Source organism: Cottoperca gobio, chromosome 13 (assembly GCF_900634415.1).
Source record: "Cottoperca gobio chromosome 13, fCotGob3.1, whole genome shotgun sequence".
In the NCBI taxonomy this organism is placed as follows: domain Eukaryota; kingdom Metazoa; phylum Chordata; class Actinopteri; order Perciformes; family Bovichtidae; genus Cottoperca; species Cottoperca gobio.
Window position 1 is genome coordinate 15,064,386 of NC_041367.1, and position 20,108 is coordinate 15,084,493.

The 20,108-nt window shown below is 41.2% G+C and overlaps 1 protein-coding gene across 1 annotated transcript; it reads right to left on the reverse strand.

The window, feature by feature from the left end:
- Nucleotides 1-735: 735 nt before the first annotated feature.
- On the reverse strand, nucleotides 736-9,720 carry dusp14 (dual specificity phosphatase 14). The gene is made up of 2 exons (XM_029447202.1): nucleotides 9,459-9,720; nucleotides 736-3,690 (listed from the first exon to the last, which is right to left on the reverse strand). The coding sequence occupies exon 2, from the start codon at nucleotides 3,592-3,594 to the stop codon at nucleotides 2,968-2,970; it is 627 nt and encodes a 208-aa protein (XP_029303062.1). The 5' UTR covers nucleotides 3,595-3,690; nucleotides 9,459-9,720; the 3' UTR covers nucleotides 736-2,967.
- Nucleotides 9,721-20,108: the final 10,388 nt, after the last annotated feature.

Consider the following 20,108-nt stretch of genomic DNA (forward strand, 5'->3'; position numbering starts at 1 on the left):
ACAACAAATGAATACACAATGAAGATACTAGTAACACGCAGCAGTTTGTTGCAGCTCATGTGTCTGATGCTTCCCGTTGAGTTGCTGCATTCTTGAATGTCATCTCCCCAAACCCAATCAGCTTTGTTTGTTCTGCATGACCTGCAGTGCTGGAGCCCGGCCTGCCTCTGATGCTCAGCATGATGCACACGGCTCTGCTTATCGCTTTAATGATAGATGATAATATCCTGCTGCTGCAGAAGGATGTGTTTATTTGACTATGCCTTTAGAAACCTCTCGTATGTACTCACATTAACACAGCAAAGACATGGAAGGAGGGCATTAGGATTTCTTTTCTTTTTTATAATAGTGTGTGCAGTATGTCATTTAGGCTCATCACTTATTGTGCATCCCCGCGGTGGTTGGCCCATCATCAGACGTCTCTCTGGGTAATGGACTTCATAGTGTAGAGCACTCTGGAGGTTCCTCAGAAAGTGTTGGCACAAGACAAATGGCGTTCATCAATAATATGCCTGCTCCTCTGGAGCAACAGCAAAAAGAAAATGAATGACATCTGAAGACGTCTCTTGGGGGAAATGGCCACGCAGAACGAACATCAAGAGGCGCTTGGAGGAGGAAACGCTGCAGTCTGTTCATGTAAAAACATCTCAGACACGTTGTTTAAGTTAGAAAGAAATATGTAAATTGTGATTCCAGTAAAAAGCCTGAAACATATTGTGTTAGAGGTGTATTCTTTCTATTAATTCAAACACATTTGAACACAAACAGTGACATGAGATCTTTTTTCTTATTATTTTAATACGACCTCTTGGGAAATGAAATAATTAGAAGTCAGATTACAGAACATCTTTTTCCTGCTAACAATTATTTACCCTTGAACTTTTATTCTTTTTTTTATCATTGTAATATAACACTTAATCCATTAAGGCATTTAAAAATAAATAAACACACTGATCTCTCTGTGTTGAAAATGTCAACTCTGTCACATTCAACATCACGACTGTGTGCTGTCAGATGTCAGATGACCACACCCAGCAGTGATGTTATACTGTGGTGTAGGGGTGAGAGTCAAGAAGATCAATCACAATAAAAACAGGATACATTCACTGCCCACAATAACAATGGTATCACAGTATGCGTGATTCTGCTACATGTGATATATTATGGGACAGAGTCATCTTATACATCTAGTGCTGGAAAAATGATTTGAGATTAGTCGAAAGAAAGAAAATAAATTACCTATTGATTGTTTTAATGCGCCACACACCGGCCACTTCACATAGCATTGCATTATCTGACGCGCGTGTGAATTGGCTCTGGACCACACACAGGGCACACCATATAGAAGAGGTATTCATAGTATGGTAGCCATGAAGTGACAAATCTTGGAAGCAAATGTGAAACAATCACAGCTTCTGTTATTGGTAAATGTGAGTCAGCGATAGAAAATAAAACAGTGGTGTATTTCTACGTATTGAAATCTGCAACCCGCAAGGACACGTGTCAATATGCTACTGGTGTGCAGGTTTAAATGGAAAACAATGGGTGCTTTGACGCACATCATATATATGCTGCCGGTGTGTGTTTTATGGGCATTTCCCACCATATTCTAATGTTTAGTTAATCCATTAAAAGGTAACCTGTGAAGTTCAGCAGTAGGTTTTTTTCATGCTACACAAATCCTGCCAAAGGTTTCACATTTTTCTTCTGATCTACAGGTGGCGGTTATATGCCAAAAGACGCAGCAATGCGCCAACAAAAAGGCAGAGAAGAAGACTGCTAGCACATAAACATGGATGTAAACAATGTTGGATTTAAAATACCTAAAAACTTGGCTTTGCAAATGTTTTATGAGGGAGGAAGGAAATGCATTCAACATGTTTGTTAGACTTAAGGATATTACTTTTTGTTCAACTAAAATAGGAATAAAATGTTTCAGGAATCCAAAAAGTCACTGCATTGTTTAGTATTATTGGGTTTAAGTATTGATGATAGTGTGTATTGTGATTTACTGCAGTATTCTTTTTGTTTTTTTTATCTCACCCCTACAACTATAGTGAAACTGTCTACTTTTGGAGCTTGGGTCAGGACGTGCAGCAATATTAAAATTCCGACAGATGACAGCAGATGCAGCCATCGCTCTTTTAGGCTGATTTACACGGGGAAATAAAAATGTACTGCTCTGATCTTTTTGCAAACATATGGACACAAGGCAAAAACAAAGAGATAGAAAATAATCTTCCAAGCATTTATCATAGAGCTACCAGTTCCCCTTGAGGCAGCAGATTTGTTTTGTTTTTTAATACAGCATCAAATAGCACTACAATAACATATTGTGGTCACAGGATGGAACAGTCAACCCTGTGGTACACAGGACCTACACCTTGACTTTTAGCTTACATCTTCTACAATTTCACCTTAATAAAAGGTAGGTATGTTCAGTTAAAGAATGCCATTTTTTCCTCACTGTCATTACTTTCCAATAAAATAATTAGTCTATATGTTTTTTTATGACCACATGACATCATCACGTCAGGAAAAGGGACTTCAGTCACATCACTGTCAGAGCTGCGGAGTCGCGAGCACAGCTAACACCTTTATCGAACGCTCATCCTCCACTGGAACTGGAGATGCAGCCTAGGAGATAGATGGCACCGACATCCGCGCTCTGATCTTGTTTTGGTGTCAGTGTGGTCCCGATTGATCCTTTGGTTTGCAGGATTCTGGGCTTGAAGTCATCTTGTTCCCGCTCAAAGACTAAATGGAGGCAACTGGTTGGACGAACAGCATCAACCACCAGTGTTTGGTTAAGACTCTCTCTGTCTAAACGCACCAGTATTCATTAAATAAGCCTCACACAGATAGACACTCACAAACATCTCACTTTGCCTCTCCTGAATGAAGCTGCAGTTCAGGCGGGCAAAAGGGCTCAACTTCACTTCCTCCTCGATCTCCTCACTGTAAATCTCACAGGCCCCAATACGGAGCCAGGCTCCTGCGGTCCCTCTCATAAACATCAGGTATGACCCCGTAGGGCGTCTGCACCATCTTAACAGAGTTTCTACCAAACAGCTTCCTCTCGTACTCGATGAGCTGGCGCCAGAAGCCGCCGTTGGGCCTGATGACGGGCCGGCGGGCTTTGATCCAGGCGTGGGCCTCGGCCAGAGACACGCGGTGATACTTCATGAGGTACGCCAGACACAGAGAGGCCGAGCGGCTCACCCCCGCCGCACAGTGCACCAGCACCGCCCCGCGCTTTCGTCCCACGCTGTGGATCTTATCAGCCACGCTGTCGAAGTACAAGGAGATGGGGGAGTGGGGCATATCAGCCAGAGGGACCTTTACATACTCCATGTGAGGCCAGTTGAAGTTGGGGAGCTCGATGGTGGCGTTGACCACACAGGTGATGCCTTTGGACAGCAACAGGCTGCGGTTGGATGCCACGTTCCCTCTGCTGAGGAAGAGGTTCGGGGTGATTTGCGCAATGCTCCCCAGCAGGCTGCCATTCTCAGGCAGGAGCCTCGGAACCAGAGTGGGCACCATGGAGCTACGATGGTGGTGGTGGTGGAAGAAGCCTTGGCTGCGGGAACCCATCGAGGAATCAAGCAGGCTTCAAGAAGGACGGCAAAAAAATGTTTTCAAGCTAAATCTTCAGGAACTCAGAGTCATAGTAGTGCAGCCAGCCAGCTCCTGTAACACACAAACAGATTTCACCTTCAATCTAAATTAAACCTTTTTCTACTTCACTGTAGAGCGAGCACTGACAAACATACAAACACTTTACAAGGACGAGTAACATCACTGCTGTTAGCACAGCAAAACAAGTGCTGTAACAACAGTGCTAAAGTCGGGTGTTATTCGGATGCCATTGTGCTGAGACAGTTGTTTCCAGGAAATATTATTCGGCAGTCTTTAAACTTAAAAACCCCAGACAAAACAGTTAAAGTTTAGACACAATAGTTAACTTATTCAAAAACGGACTGCTGTGACCCATTGATCCAGTCTTACATCAAAGCCTTTTTATGAATCCACAGACGGATGAAAAATGTTTTCATCTCAGCCGGAGAGACCCGTCTACCTCTGCTGTTTGTCTCACTACATTCAGGTCGACTGGCCTTGGTGCTGCACACTGAGACGTGCCTCCCTCTGCCATGTGAGCGCAGACCCCCCGGAGGCATGCACTCACCTCATCTCATGTTCATCCATCCACAGCACTTACATACAGATTACGTCTCTCGTCTCTATGGCTATCGCTGCTGTCAATGACGTTTTAGATGGCAGCAAACGGCAGGGTGGAAAGTAATCATGAACGGTATTATCACACCAAAGTGTGCTGATAAAACACTTCATTCAAGCACCAACTCTTGTAAAGTTTATTGATCTAATTACATTTTCTTTTTTCGCAAAAGGATACTTTTTGGTTTATGAGATGCAACATAAAGGTGACAGATCATGAAGATGTGTACCGCCTCCTGCCTTAATACTTAAGTTATCAGCAGAGAGCTCACAGCTCCGGATGCTACTTCACACACTGTTGCACTTGTCGTACGTCATCCACACCTTGTGCACCAGTCTGGCCGGCAGCTCTTTTTTTTTCATTTTCTGCTACAGTGTGGCTAACTAGACACATGGGCTAACTGCTTTAAACACGAGTGGAAAGACATGAATTTAAATGCATCCGCATGACTGACAACACAAGGAAACCTTGGTGGTAGCTTGCAACTGTTAGTAAACAAAGTTCTGAGGACACAATGACTGCCTATCAAATCAATCCAGCAAACTTCTGAATGTTCAAGATAATATTTATTTAAAGTGATGATAACAGCATTTTGATAATACTCTCAGCTGAGGGCACTTTTTACGTCTCCACTTCCACAGACTGAATTACTAAAAAACCCAGGTGGCTCTCTGGTGGATAAGCAAAGAGTGTCGCAAACCCCTCGTAAACATTTTGCTAAGTTCTCCTCAGAAGGACGAAGTCTTCTCCAATTGGTCCATGTTGGCGCGGTCACGCCCCTTGGAGAGCAGCGTTATGACGAGATGGTGGTAGACCTGTTTACCTTAAAGGAGAAGTGTACCTAATGTGTTTTACATTCAATATTGTGTTCTTTATTCATTCAGTGCAGAAAATACATATTGTGCAGAAATACATATATGATTGAGGTAGACAAATACATATGATGGTCTTCAAGTGTGGATTAATACAATCAGGAGTTATTGACTTCACACAACCAACTGAATATCCCTCCGCTCACCCCTCCTTTTCCAAGCGTGTCGGAGAACCTATGGTGGCTTTCAGTTAATGTAAAAACATGAAAGGCCCTCTCTAGAGCCAGAGTTTGGTTTGTTACAAAGAATTTATTGCCGCTTTAAACGCATGAACACGCCTCCCAGCCTGAATTTGTCGTAAATGGATTCTTAGCTTCAGGTGATTATACACTTTCTTTCTTTTCTTCTGCTAATAGATCCCCCTAAATCTTACACACTTTAAATCAGTGGGTTCCAACATCGAGGTCAGGACTTTTTATTTAACAGGATTTATAATTATATATTTCTGCTACACAAAATGATGTATTTTTCCAGACTAGTTTTCTAGTGACTTACTAACGAGATAATTTCGCCTCTAAAAATATAATTTTCAAATCCCTTTTTGGTTACAATGGTCACAAGGTGTAGGCTGTTATTTCTTCCTACAAGATATTCTCTACCTACATAAAACACAACAAAAACATGTTTAAAATGTGGTTGAAGGTTGTAAACGTTTGAATGATTTTACTGCCTGAAGTTTGTATCGAAAAATTTAAATCCAGAACAAGTAGAAATAATGTTTTTACAATCCTTATCTACAGAAGGTGTGGAGCTTCATCCTCACTTTCCTCTACACACTCTTCTCCTATCCATCACAGCTTTGCCACCTCACCATGGTCATGCTTCTCTTTCCCAAGAACAAAAATAGGACCCCCCTCCCTCCCCGCACTTTGCCTCTGAAATGGTTGCCATGATCCACCTTCCTAAACACCGTCGTCACTGGTGATGAGACAACAATTACAGCGATCCAGACACTGGGAAACGAGTGTTACCATCAAACCACATCAGTGCTCAGAGACACATCAGAGCAGCACTGAGCGACCTGTGTGATCAGCTTTTCTGTAAGCAGCATCATATAATACTATCCTATATCAGTACTACATTAGTGTGCTGTACATTGTTAGAGGACGGCAAAACCTGTGTAAGAAAGTGTCTTATTTAACTCAAACTGAAAAAATTAGCAGATTAATGATCAACACAAAATTAATCAGCAACTTGTTTAATCAAATGTCAAAAATACAGAACATTCCCTATTTTCAGAGAGGATTTGCTGCTTTTCTGTGACAGTAAATTGAGTAAATGTTTTTGGTTTTGAACTCTTTTCTCATTTGAAGACATCAACAGGTTTTACTATGTTTGATTTTACTGACCAACAAAATAATTAATTGATGTATCTAATCAAACGATCTTCAGCTTAATTGAGTAATTGTTAGTTTCAGCCCTAAACGTAGAACGTATATTTTGAGAAACAAATGTAATATGGTAATCATAACATTTTTAAATGATAAGTCTCACATTGTGTTAATATTAGACATATGTTTGTTAACAGGGTTTATCCTGCTCTGCTCAATCAGTAGTGATGGATGTATTCTTGTTCAGTCGAAATGGATGCAGTGGAGGTTTCTAGGAGCTGCATTAATCCATTTTTATGTACTTAAAATGGAATACAAATCTACTGTGAACATTGAATTAGTTCCCCTGAGCGTTACGGAGCATTTTAGCGTCTTTCAGATCATTGTTTTGGTTTTATGGCCCACAAATGTACTGTTTTGTTTCATTCTCACAACCCCCGCAAAAAAATAAAGCTACTCACGACAGTGGGTTTACAGCATGTCATGCTTCTCCTTGTGGCCAAAGAATATATAAATGCAGTTTTAATGTATGTGATGTTGAATTGAAGAAACAGGTACATTTAGATGTTGATATATCTGTAAATCAATTTACAACAATCTACACGCTGTGTGTTGTTTTTCTTATCCTACCTACAAAAACAGTAAATCAGCTCAGTTGTTTTTACAAACTCAGGGAAACAGAAATCAATAAGAACAAAATCCAGACTGATCTGAATCTGGGACGTGTGTAAGGAACAGAGTCGGGTACCGATCTAACAACAACTGTGACATCTTGCTACAACCTACAAAAGAAAAAGTGACCTACAAACAGATGTCCTGCTTGCTAGAAACGTTCTGTTTTAGTGGGGTGCACAGTTGACACATTAATTCAAAGAGATAGATATCATATATCATATATCAGCTGACATAAGAACAAACTCTGTTGCTACAGCAACCCTACTGACCACAATATAAGACAGTCAACAGAGAGATGAGGAAGATAAAAGAACCAAATAATCCCCGGACCTCTACAAAGTGCTAAAGTACCACAGTGCTGGGCTTTGCTGAGATTTGCTCCATCCACATGGTTATTTATACCCCAGGCAGGGCAGTAGTGAGGCTGCAGGGAGCGGAGGAGGGAGAATTATGCAGAGAGGAAAATCTACTGTAATGTTGGAGATAGGGACACTGCAGCTTGCTGTCAATCAAATTTACTGGGGGGATTAATTCTCCATAAAAATAAAAAAAACACTGAGGAAGGTCATTCATGAGAGAACAGAGACAAATCAACCCTTCGTGCCTTCTTCTTCTCTTGATATTACCAAAAACCACCGCCCTCTCAATCATGCAGGGTGAATCTGTCAACAGGTGGCCCCACCTCACAGATCTCTTTTTGCACGTCTACGTCTCTCAGAGATTCCTCCGGGGTCTGGTTCCACCTCCGCCAACACAAATAGGAAACGTGACACACCTGCAGGAAAACTATAATGGCAAAACCGCACGGCAAGCCCCTCACTCTCACAGTGAAACCTCAACGACAAGCTGAACCTAACATCAAATCCTGACCTGCGCTCCCTCACACCACAGAATAAGATAAATGAAAAACAGTAAAATATTTGGAAAAGGTGCACAAGCAGACACGTAGCTCTCATCAGTGTCTTTCAATCAAAAAGGCAATCCATTTATTCAGTCTGAGTGATCTCTGAAAGTGACCCTGTTCCAGCAGTCGGGATAATTATCAGGAGAAAATGAGCAGCAATGACACAGCTTCTCAAATTCAACACAACAAAGTCAACTAAAAACGGTTCAAATAGGGACAGGTCTAACATGAGTTTAGTCAAACAGAGATGAGACCATTAGTTGGTTCAATTTGAAAATGAGTATGCAGCTATTTTGAAAACTGACAGCATTTTTTAAGCAAAAAAGCCAAAGATGTTGTTGATGCTTTTATTTGACATATCTGATTTGAAACTCAATATTTGAGTTTTTTACTGCTTCAAATAAGACTAAACTTTGATATGTATGTCAGTTTTTTTGCCTGCAACTGACAAGGTAAAGCTTGATTTTAGCCTAGCCAATTGCCAGAAATGCCTTTTGCTACTTAAGCAGTTTATCACTTGTTGCCCAAACAGCCAGTTAAGAGGAGTGAGGAGTCAGACAGCATAACATAGTCAATAAAACATTTCTTTTAAAAAATAGTGAATCCTACCAACCACAAGAGATCCTTTAGCATGCAGTCATAAATGTGCACAATATTTTTCAGACACACACACACACACACACACACACACACACACACACACACACACACACACACACACACACACACACAACCAAACACTGAGGATATATATATTGCATATATATATATATATATATATATATATATATATATATATATATATATATATATAGATATATATATATATATATATATATATAGAAATATAATATATATATGTATGAATATATATATATATAGATTATATATTATATATTATAGATAGATATTATATATAGATATAGACTTTTACAGTACAGACTAGGGCAGTTTTAGAAAATATATTTAAGGAAATATTTTCAGTTCAGTTCATGTAAAGTGTGACCCCGCCGTGTTTGAAAATGTGGAGCTGACTCCACGAGTTTAATCATTTATGAATTGAGCTGTGAATGAGGACTGGTCCTCTGCGCAGTGCGCACGCGCTGCTCGTCCTCGTGAGCGTGCATTAACAAGTTCAGGTGTCGGGAATAGATCATTATAAGTGTAAAATATAACAACAGTGTAATGTTAGTTTCCTAGTTTAAACAACACGATGAAATTGATCGAAATATCTTCTTTAAACACATGTGTGGCAGGTGCGCTCGTTTCTCCATTTCCACCCTTCTTACATCAGAAAACTGAACCTGTAGACAAATGCCTATAAAACATATTTTAAAATACAATGATGCTTTGTTTGAATTAAATTAAAAAAATAATAATCTTGTTTTAGGTTGAAATGATGCCAATAAACTGCCTCCATCAGATAAAACTCAACTTACCAGTCGACTCTCAGCCGGGCAGAGATGGAGGTTTTTCAAAGCGCCTTCTACGCCTGCAGCAATCCAGAAGGCTACTCTCACACTCCGGACATTTATCTTCAGTCAGTCTGCTCTTACAGACGTCCAGCGGGATGGCGAGAGGCCTAATGACAGGAGACAAACCGCGACAGTAGCGACAAACAACATAATGTGAAAGTCAACAGAAATACGAGCCATCAGTACATCCTCTTGCTTCGACGCTGACAGTCGCGGCGTGCACAGGGCAGCGTCTGTATGAGGAGTAATCAGTGCCACACAGAAGCCGAGTCATAATATCTAGCAGTCTACCAGCTAGACTGCTAAATATTATGCCTCAGTTTATCATTTACACATGTGTACATTGTACACATGTGTAAAGGATAAACTGAGGCATAATATTGTTGAATTTACATTATTTTTCTTAAGAATTTTCAGGTTGTTCATAATGTTTTGTAAAAATACAGTTAATTAAATGTGAATATTTTCAGAATGTACTTGTACTTTTTTGTACTAAAGCAAAGTGGAATATTTGGAGTTATTTACAGGTTATTATGATGTGATTGTACTGGTCCGGCCCACTCCTCTTCTGTTGGTGGATGCAACAGAAGCCTAAAAAGTAGCCTACGTGAGATCGTATAAAATAGCCCCCAGAAGAGGAATTTACACAAGTACTGTACTTCAGTCAGTGGTTCTCAACCTTGTTCGTGTGCAGAGTCCCTAAAGTCCATAAATGTATATTCTCCTTCATCATTTATACTCTGTAGCACTTTGAGTTTTGTTTACTCAAATGAAAAGTGCGCTTATAAATACAATTTTGTATTATTATTATTATTATTATTATTATTAAATTGACACACAATAGGTCATGGACCTCCATTTGATAAGATGTTGCAGAAGGGACCACCGTCTGAAAATATTTTAGTTGTTAGATATGACTAAGAGCAGAATTCTATGATTGCCAACTACAGTTAAGGAGACAACTGTGGAGCAAGTGAAACCTATGGATATAAACCCTTCCACATTTTTCAGAGGACCTGGAACTCCCCCCGGACCCCTGGTTGAGGAGCCCAGGCCTACTTTCACTTTATTTGAGTATATACTACCTTATACTTGTACTCCAGTCGAATAATGTAGCCTACTTTTTACTTCACTACATTTATCTGACAAGAAAGTTATGTATCCAAGAGGAAATGATTCCTAATGGGTGCTAACTGACGTCAAAATGAATGTGACTTTGGAACCTCGCTGCTAATTAAACTAAAAAAGGACACCATCTTGTTAATGGATCACACCAGCTGCAATGCAAAATCGGTCTGGGGCGTAAGGTGGGAAAGGGGCCATTGTCCCTCACACTCTACTTCCGACGCCCTTGCTCGGACCACACCCATCTTCAAACTCTGCCTTCGTTTTTTATACTCAACTACTAATCTGTAATGTTTTGTGATAACATCTTGCATGGTTGTGACCTATCACTTTGACCAAATCTGTCTCTCTCTCTCTCTCTCTCTCTCTCTCTCTCTCTCTCTCTCTCTCTCTCTCTCTCTCTCTCTCTCTCTCTCTCTCTGGCATCAATTACTCCTCATACAGAGGCGGTGGGGGGATCAGGCACTTCCCCAGAGCACAATGCTGAAAACACTACAGAATCAACTAATCTCTTGTCTCATAGAAGAATCATCAAAGACTGACTGAAATACTATTTTGTTGGCGTTGGCACTAACTATTTCTAGTCTATTTTCTGATGCTTTTTTTCTGATGCTTTTTCTCAGAAGTTATTGGAGCATTATCTATCTCTAAAAGTAAGCATATCAGAAGGGCTGTAACCAATGTCTTAGAAATACAGACATTGTGAGTCCACATTTTCTCAGCTGAAACCCACCTACCTAAAATTTGACTAGCTACCAACCATCTGTGTAGAACATTCTAAATATTTTTAGGGAATCACAAAATTCCACTTCCTACCCCCTGGCTCGGACCACACCCATCTTAGAACTTGGGCTCAACTACACACTTGTAAAGCTTCATGACGGCATCCTACACAGTTATGATGCTATTGTGGTAAAATTATTTCCACACACAGACAGACACTATAAACACTAGGCAAAGTACTCAAAACCTCCTCTGTGGTAGTTACATTACATTTAATTTAGCTGACGCTTTTGTCCAAAGCGACTTTCAATAAGTGCAAACAACCTGGAAGACACAACGCCGATCAGCAAGTACATTAGCTTAAAATAGGTGAAATCATTTTAGTGCACTACAATAGCTTCAAATAAGCCAAACCAATTTAAGTGCTGCATACAGAAATAAGAAAATATATTTTTTTATTGGCCAAGGTGCTGTCGAAACAGAAAGGTTTGCAGTCTGCAACAGAAGATGTGAAGATTGTCTGCTGAACTGATCAATGGGGAGCTCATTCTATAATTTTGGAGCCAGGATAGCAAACAGTCAGGTTTTATTTGAGGGGTATCTGGGTCCCACTCGCAGTGAGGGAGTAGTGAGCCGATTGGCCGATGCAGAGCAAAGTGAGCGGGCTGGGGTGTATAGTTTGAGTATGGCCTGTATGTAGGAGGAGCCAGATCCATTCACAGCACGGTAGACCGGCCGAAGTGTCTTGAAGCACATTTGGGCAGCCACTGTGAAGGGAGCGGAGGAGCGGTGTAGTGTGGAAGAACTTGGGTAGGTTAGAGACGATTCGAGCTGCTGCATTCTGGATGAGCTGTAGAGGTCGGATGGCACATGTAGGTAGTCCAACCAGGCCGGAGTTGCCGTAGTCAAGGCGTGAGATGTCAAGAGCGAGAGTGAATGACAGAGCCAAGTGAATTGGTGTACAGTGAAAAGAGAAGGGGACCCAAGACTGAGCCCTGAAGAATCCCAGTGGTGAGTTGATAGGGATCTGACAGAGATCCTCTCCAAGTCTGTAGGTGCAGTCTTTTAGGTAGGATTTGAGCAGGGAGAGAGCAGAGCCTGAGACTCCCAGTTATTGCAGGCTGTAAAGGTGGAACTGGTGGTTCACTGTGTTGAACACAGCAGAAAGGTCTAGAAGGATGACAACAGAGGAGAGGCTGCTCTAGCAGTGTGAAGTTTCTTAGAAACAGCGAGGAGGGCAATCTCAGTTGAGTGGTCTTCCTTGAAACTAGATTAGGTGCGGATCAAGAAGGTTGTTCTGGTGAAGGTAAGAAGAGAGGTGATTAAAGATTGTAGCCTCAAGTATCTTGGAAATAAATGGAAGAAGAGAGACAGGTCTGTAGTGGCACACTTCAGAAGGGTTGAGTATGGGTTTCTTTAGGAGAAGGAGGTTTTAAGTTTAGATTGAACGAAAGCGCTTTTTGCTTCAGATGAAGCGAAAGAGGAGGAAAGAGATTAATAGACAAGGAGGTTGCCAGGGTGTTTTGATTTCAACCATTTTCTTTCAGCTGCGTGTAGGATGGTTCTGTCAGAACATCATCCAATCAGGGAGCTGGAGAGGACTGGCGAGCCTGCCATGAAGTGAGAGGACAGAGAGAGTCCATAGAGGAGGACAAAGCAGAGAGGAGAGTGTCTGTGGCAGGATTGACAAGCATGAGTGAGAAGGAGTCAGATGAAGGGAGGGCTGAGAGGACAGCTGAGGCAAGAGAGGAAGGAGAGAGGTAGCGAAGGTTACGGAGTACAGGTACAGTATTAGGGGAGTTAGGTTTGTCAGATTGGGAGAGTGGGAGAGAATAGGATATGAAAAAGTGATTAGAGATGTGAAGCGGGGTTACAGAGAGGTAGAGCAGGTTCTGGTGAATATGAGATTGAGGTGGTTGCCAGCTTTGTGAGTAGGTGGGGAAGGACACAGGAAGAGCAAAGGAGGATAGGAGAGTGACTACTCCGACTGGATGTTGAAGTCACAGAGTGTCATGATCTTGATTTTCTACTTCCTGTTTTATTTTTGAAATGTTCCCTCCCCCTTGTGTCATGTCTTGTTTTACTTCATGTCCATGTGTTTTTCCCTCCCTCTGTGATTGTTGATTTGATCCTCCTGTGTCCATTCACCCTGCACTGCCCTTGTGCCTTTGCCTTTCTCCTCCAGCTGTGTCTCATTCCCTCGTTTGGTATCTGTGTGTATATATCCCTGTCTGTCCCAGTGTCATACCTGTCAACCCTCCCGTTTTCGCCGGGATTATCCCGTATTTTTAACCTTTCAAAAATAAAAATAGGTCTAATTTAAAAAAGTGTACAGTGGTCAAGTGGCCTCCGATAGAGCAGGTGGCAGTATTATGTTTAACTTTAGCTGAAAAAACGTTATCCACCAGTAAACACACAGAAGAAGCCATCGCAAGGAAGTCCTCGTCGGGGGGAACAAAAGCCACACAACTCATCAATCATCAAATACATTGATGATAATAACTCATCAAATAAAACACATAAATCTTATAAACATGTATGTACAAGTAATACATACTTTAAATAAACATGTATTTCCTGAATGTATATACCCGTCCTTTATGTGTTTACATTTACATTATATGGGTGGGGGCTGGGTGGCTGAGAGCTGTTAAGGTATGGACGGAGTCCGCCAGAAAATGTCCCTTATTTTGAAATTCCATGACACAGAGAAGTACAAGCGGAGGACCATTTTCAGGGATGTTGGATAGGAGAATGTCCATTTCCTCCAGAATCTCCTGCAAAGGACCTGAGGACGGTTGAGAACAACCATGTTTAATTTAACCGGCTAACTTACAGTGACGGCATGAAATTCGAAAGATGAAAGAATGAAGTCTGGCAATGGGTAAAGAGAAAAACTCCATGTTGGGGAAATCAGTAGACCAGTGCTGCCTCCTCTGCCAGTGGGTCTGGGTGAGTGGGTGAAGAAGTATGCAGCAGGGGTGGAAGTGTTATCTGGTGTGATCCAAGTTTCAGTGAGGGCAAGGAAGTCACAGGATTGCAGGGAGGCATAGCCAGAGATGAGTAGCTGACCGGCAGATCCACAGGCCCCCTGTGACAAGGTGTTGGGTATGTGAGGAGCGGGTGGGATAGACAAAAGTAAAGAGGTTACGGTGGTGTTGTGAGCATGTGCGAGGCCTGTAATAGATCCCTTCAGGACCACATTTTGCCATGATGACACACACGCAGACTCACAAGATGAGCAGGCGTTGCTGTCACAGCCTTAAATAAAAAAACACACAACATATGCATTAGGTCATGTCAATACACATGATATAATTAGATAAATGAACTATGATAGATTGAAAAACTATTTGTCACTGCAGATTTTCAACATCTTGACGTTGTTGTTTCGTGTTAAAACACCAAACCTCACACTGACACTAATGTGTTGTATTTTCTATTAAAACCTGTTAAACCTAACACCTTCTGGTACACAGACCGTTGTACCTTACAAGTGACCTGATACAATAGCTTCACATACAACTGTTTATTTGAATGCCGCAGAGGCCTGTGTGATCATGTTGCAGGTCTCAAACTTATAAAACCCAGTGAGCAAACTCAGAGTTGGAGATGCAATAATACCCAACAGTGGCTCAGGCAATATGTGTCCATTTCAGTAGTAATCAAATTGTTTAACAAATGCATGATGAGCTACAGGTGGCAATGGAAAACAAATATATTGTGTGTTCTTTAGGTCTGTTATTTTTAATTCTCAGTATGCCCTGTCCGCGAGGAACATATCGATATACTCGCAGAGCTCGAGACTTGTAGACGTTTCGACCATCTATATGCTCACAACACCTTCAAGATTGCAGCAGCAGACTCTCTGCAGCCCTTCGTGAATATATCCATGTATAAAACCATAATTAGACATGCCTTCTAAAGTCAATCCTATTTCAAAGGGCTCCTGTGGGAGACATTATGCTATCCATAAACCCATGGCCCTTGCCTCAGTCACTCCTAATTACATTGCAAATTCAATCAACTGGAAACAACCAGCAGCAGTACCAGGCGGTGCAAACTGGTGTCAGTCATTGACACTGATTTTCAACTATATACCTGGAATGCTATGCACCAGAGGTAAGAGCTCATGTTGATTGAATTTCCCCTGATGAATGTTTTAAGAGACGAGGAACTGATGACAGAATATCTGTGAACTATGTAAAAAAGTGGTAACCTTGAATTTGAACAGTGAAATACGAGCGGAAGATGGATAGAAAGATGAGAGGGAAAAAGACAGAGCTGCAGGCTTGAGAGACAAAGACATGGGGTTCAGAGTGAAATGTCAGATGAGTTAGAGGCATTCTGGGAACACGCTCCTGTTTAATATGGCTGCCATGGAGGCTGAAAATACAGTGACAGGATCACCGTAATAAAAAGCACCTGCAACCACGTTCTGAAGGAGCTCTCTGCTCTGAATGAAGCGGGTAGTGAAATTGATTAACCCCGACCGCCTGTAACACAAGATAACTGATGGGCTCCACAGTGCAGAGGGTGCCACGGTGAGTTAACTGTAAAATCCTTTGCACATCTCTCAAACCTACGGACAGTCAATAACCTGTGCTGGTCCGATATGACACTTTCTGATAGGCAGCAGAGATGCGTCAATCCATATAGTAAATATGAGCACAGGGATCCCATTCACGCTGATAAGAAAAAATCATTCAGGGAGAATGCTGAAGATGATGGCGAGTATCTGGAAATATTGGCACAAGTTGAGAGTCCGAGTCGATGAATGATTATCACTGAGAAAGTAAACCAAAGATAAAGTGTAAATCTCCAAGATGATCCCTGTTGGCTTGTAACACTAGAGATGTTTATTTCAGTCTATGCTGATGTGTGTGACCGGCGGGCCAATGGCGGCGGTAAGATGAGGAGAACGGAGAGTGTTTTGTGGTCAGCTGTGGTGGAGACGCTAGACCAGCCGTGCAGGAGGGAGGAGGAGGGTGGTGGATGGAGGTCTAAATAAAGTCGCTGCTGATCCCACAGGTGTCCCCGTGGCTCCAGCTATGCTAGATGGCTCCAGCTGTGACGGTGGTAAATAGACATGGGATCCAAGTGTTTGCTGTGGCAACACGTGAGAGCTGAGCACAGCGTGGAGCCTCCCCGCTGCTCTGACATCAAATAAACACATTTGCTGCTGTGCAAAAGAAACAAGACCTGAGACGCCTCACAAACACACACCCTGTTACCATCCATCCATCAACAAAGAAGAAGAAGAGAACACACAGTGGAGGCATCTTTTCCTAATATTATGTCTTATTGAGTGCATTTATTTTCTCCCTTTCTTCCACGGTAGGGAGTTAGTGAGAACGAGCACGTACACAGATGGGTGGGGGGACAGGGGGAGGATCTGGTTAGTCACGACTCCTCTGCCCAGCAAATGAGCCTGTGCAACAGGGCGAACGTCTGCGCCCTGCCTCCCTCCTCTCCACCGTGGCTCCTTCTCCCAGACTTCAGCATGCCACCTCGCAATAATGGCGGACTAGAGCAGGGCGGGTGGCTCGTATGGAGTTTATCCTTTCTGAAGGAGGCTTACACAAACACAGAGCAAAGAAGTGGGAGACATCTTTTTCCATTTTCCATGAATAGCAGCAAAGTCAAAAATCAATAAGACACCAGTAGAGGAGAAGCTAATGGATCGACTTTTCCGAGGAGATGTTGTGTTTTCTTTTTTTAATTAAAAAAAACATGAAAGCCTACTAACCCTAACCCTGTTCTAATGAAATGAGAAAAAGCTCCATGACTATGAGAGAATATGTCTAACTGAATACTGTAACCATGCAAATCTTTAAATAGAGATATAATTGACAGCAAAATAAAATATCTTAATGGAGATCTCATCACTTCCTCTGGATCTTGTTTGCTATCCTTCCTCTGCATGTTCTGTTTGATAAAAAAAAATCAAATGATGGAAAATAATTAATCCTGATTAATTTATGTGATCGTGATTATCTATCTTTCTTGTAAAAGGTGTTATTTTTGTATTAAATATTGATAATAATTAAAACCAAGATGGTATACAAGTTCTTCTATACAAGCCCAAAAGCAAATAAAAAAAGCAAACAACACACACATTAATAATAATAGTAAAAACAACGAATACTTGGCCTTTTCAATAATTTAGCTCCTTGGCCTATTTGCAATTATAGAATAATAAAAAGCGAACTGAAAAGCAGCAAAATAAATTAATAAATGTTGTCTTCACATTAATACAAACATTTTTAAAGCCAAACGCAGAACAGTATTTAAGAAAAGAGGACTTGTTCTTAAATCAAAAATAATTATTGTTTGTGGGCACATAAATTATCTTGATTTCCACCCACAAGACAATAACATTGACCAAACAAAACCAAAATGGTGCAACATACTGTATCTTCCATATCATTACAAAAACAACATTTTCCACCCCCCATCTAAAAAGCATTTGTCTTGTTTAACATTTTTAAATTGAAAATAGAGTCCTATAATCAAATAATGAAATTAATCCTGATGCAATCCTTTCTCTCTCAGTATGTGATGCTTATGAGATCAACACCGATGCACAAGTTCCCTCTGAAAGGAAGTCAGCATCAATTTACCATTGCATGGAGTCTGAGAGCAGCAGAGAGCAGGAGGCAAATAGAAAAGACAGCGTCTGAGGAGGAGAGTGTGTGGGTGGGTTGAGATATGTTGCATCTCTGCACACATGCAGAGCGTTGACACTAACATCTGCTCCATCTGCTTCCCCTGCCACTACAGCACAGACTCTCGTGACAGAAACATGCCACAACATGTGCCGGGTGAAACAGATGACGAGTCTGCTCAGCTTGACTGTCAATAAAAGACACATTCTGTATGTTGAATAAATATATGATGAGAGTAGCGTAAAAAAAAAAGGCTAATTAACTTGTGACTTGATTGTCTTTTATTTCACTGCACTTGATGAATGTCTGAGAAACACCCTGTCATCCGTCATCTTCATGCACATCCCTCTCCTCAAGTCAGAGGAGATACAAAGCCACTCTCAGACTGAGGGACAAACGTCCTTGAAGAAAGAAATAAAGCTGTCGAGACTATTATAACTCTGCTCAACTTGGCCTCAATGGGAAAGAAAGTCTCAAACAGCAGCTTGTGCAAAACATATACGGAGCCGGAGTCACAATATGCAGCATGTAATAACCCAAAGATAAATATATAACCTGAATTATAAAGAAACAAAAAACATTTACATAAACCCCCACTCTACTATAAATATACATGTTATATAAATAATATAAATGGGCTGCGACACGTAAAGCCGGGCATACACTGTAAAGCCAAAGCTCATGATTTATATGCTCACACTGTACGGTCGGATCGTCAAGGCAGGACCCGAGTGCACACACGTTAAGTACGTTCTGGCTATTAACATAACCAGGGTTCCGACACCTTCTTAAACAATATATTCAAGGACTTTCAAGGCCCAATTCCATTAAAATTCAAGAACGCAAAATGTCATAGTTTGAGACACCCGTCAATGTTAATTACTGTTACAACAGTAATACTTTTTATAATGAGAACTAGCAGGATTCACAGAAGAGCGAGGCTTGAATGTGTGAGCACTTCTCACTTCTGGGCTGTTACAGTTCTGGCTGACTCTGTGCTCTCTTGCCTTCTCTAACACAGCACAACAACATATCGTGTAAGTTGACTGATAGAGACAGAGACTTATTTACGAGTGGAAGAGCTAGTAAAACAACTTCAATTTCTATTCATTGCAAAACATATATAAGTTCAAGCACTTTCAATGACCCTGTGTCTATTTTCAAAAACTTTCAAGCCCTTGATTTTTTCACCTCAAATTGACAAACTTTCCAGGATTGCAAGGACGGGTGGCTACCATGCATACATATTTGTTTGAAAGCTTCGAGACAGTTAGAAATTGGTTTCAATAATGCTAACAATCTGTACCAAGTGTGTTCTGTTTGCTGAAACTTACATTGTAGCGACTACGACTAATGAAAACAGTCGCTAAGAGGCTGTTATGATGTGTATTAACGAAAAGACTAACAAACAATAAATGCAACTAAAGCTGAACAAAGCTCACCCTCTTTGTCTCAAGGCCCGCCGTGCATCTCAACAGGTAGACTAAGTAACATGAAACAACACAGCGTGACAATTACCGGAAGTGATAATAACATGGACCTTGTACATTCAGCAGAGATCATTGGAGGTAAGCTAGCTATGTTTTATTGTTAACGCTTGATTGTACATCGTTAAGCATTGGGGAATCTAGGGAATCTGGAGGAAGTGATTGGGCCATGATCGGTCCTTGCTCCATCAAAGCTGGAATTCTGTTCGGCTCAAAAGAATCAGGTCAGAATGGGGCTCAAATCGTACAGTGTAGGCCCAGCTTAATTAAGCAAGATACAGCTATTGTATTATATATTAATATATTACACATATTCTTGAAACACGGTGTAATCGTCAGTGCAGTTTGTTCCAAATCTAGTGCCTCACTTTTGAATCCAGAACATTCAGATCACATTTGTTCATCTGCTTTCACTGCAGACTGCATACTAACTGCCAATTTTTGCAGCCATGAAAGCTTTAAACAGAAAATAAAAAGGGAGAGAGGATAGATCAAAGCCTCGGTTGTTGCGGCTGGCTGGAGCCGAGTCTCGGGTAAAGACGTCAAACTGTATCCTGTGAAATGAGCAGAAGTGAAAGAAGTAATTTAACTCTGCTGCTTCTCGTTTGTTG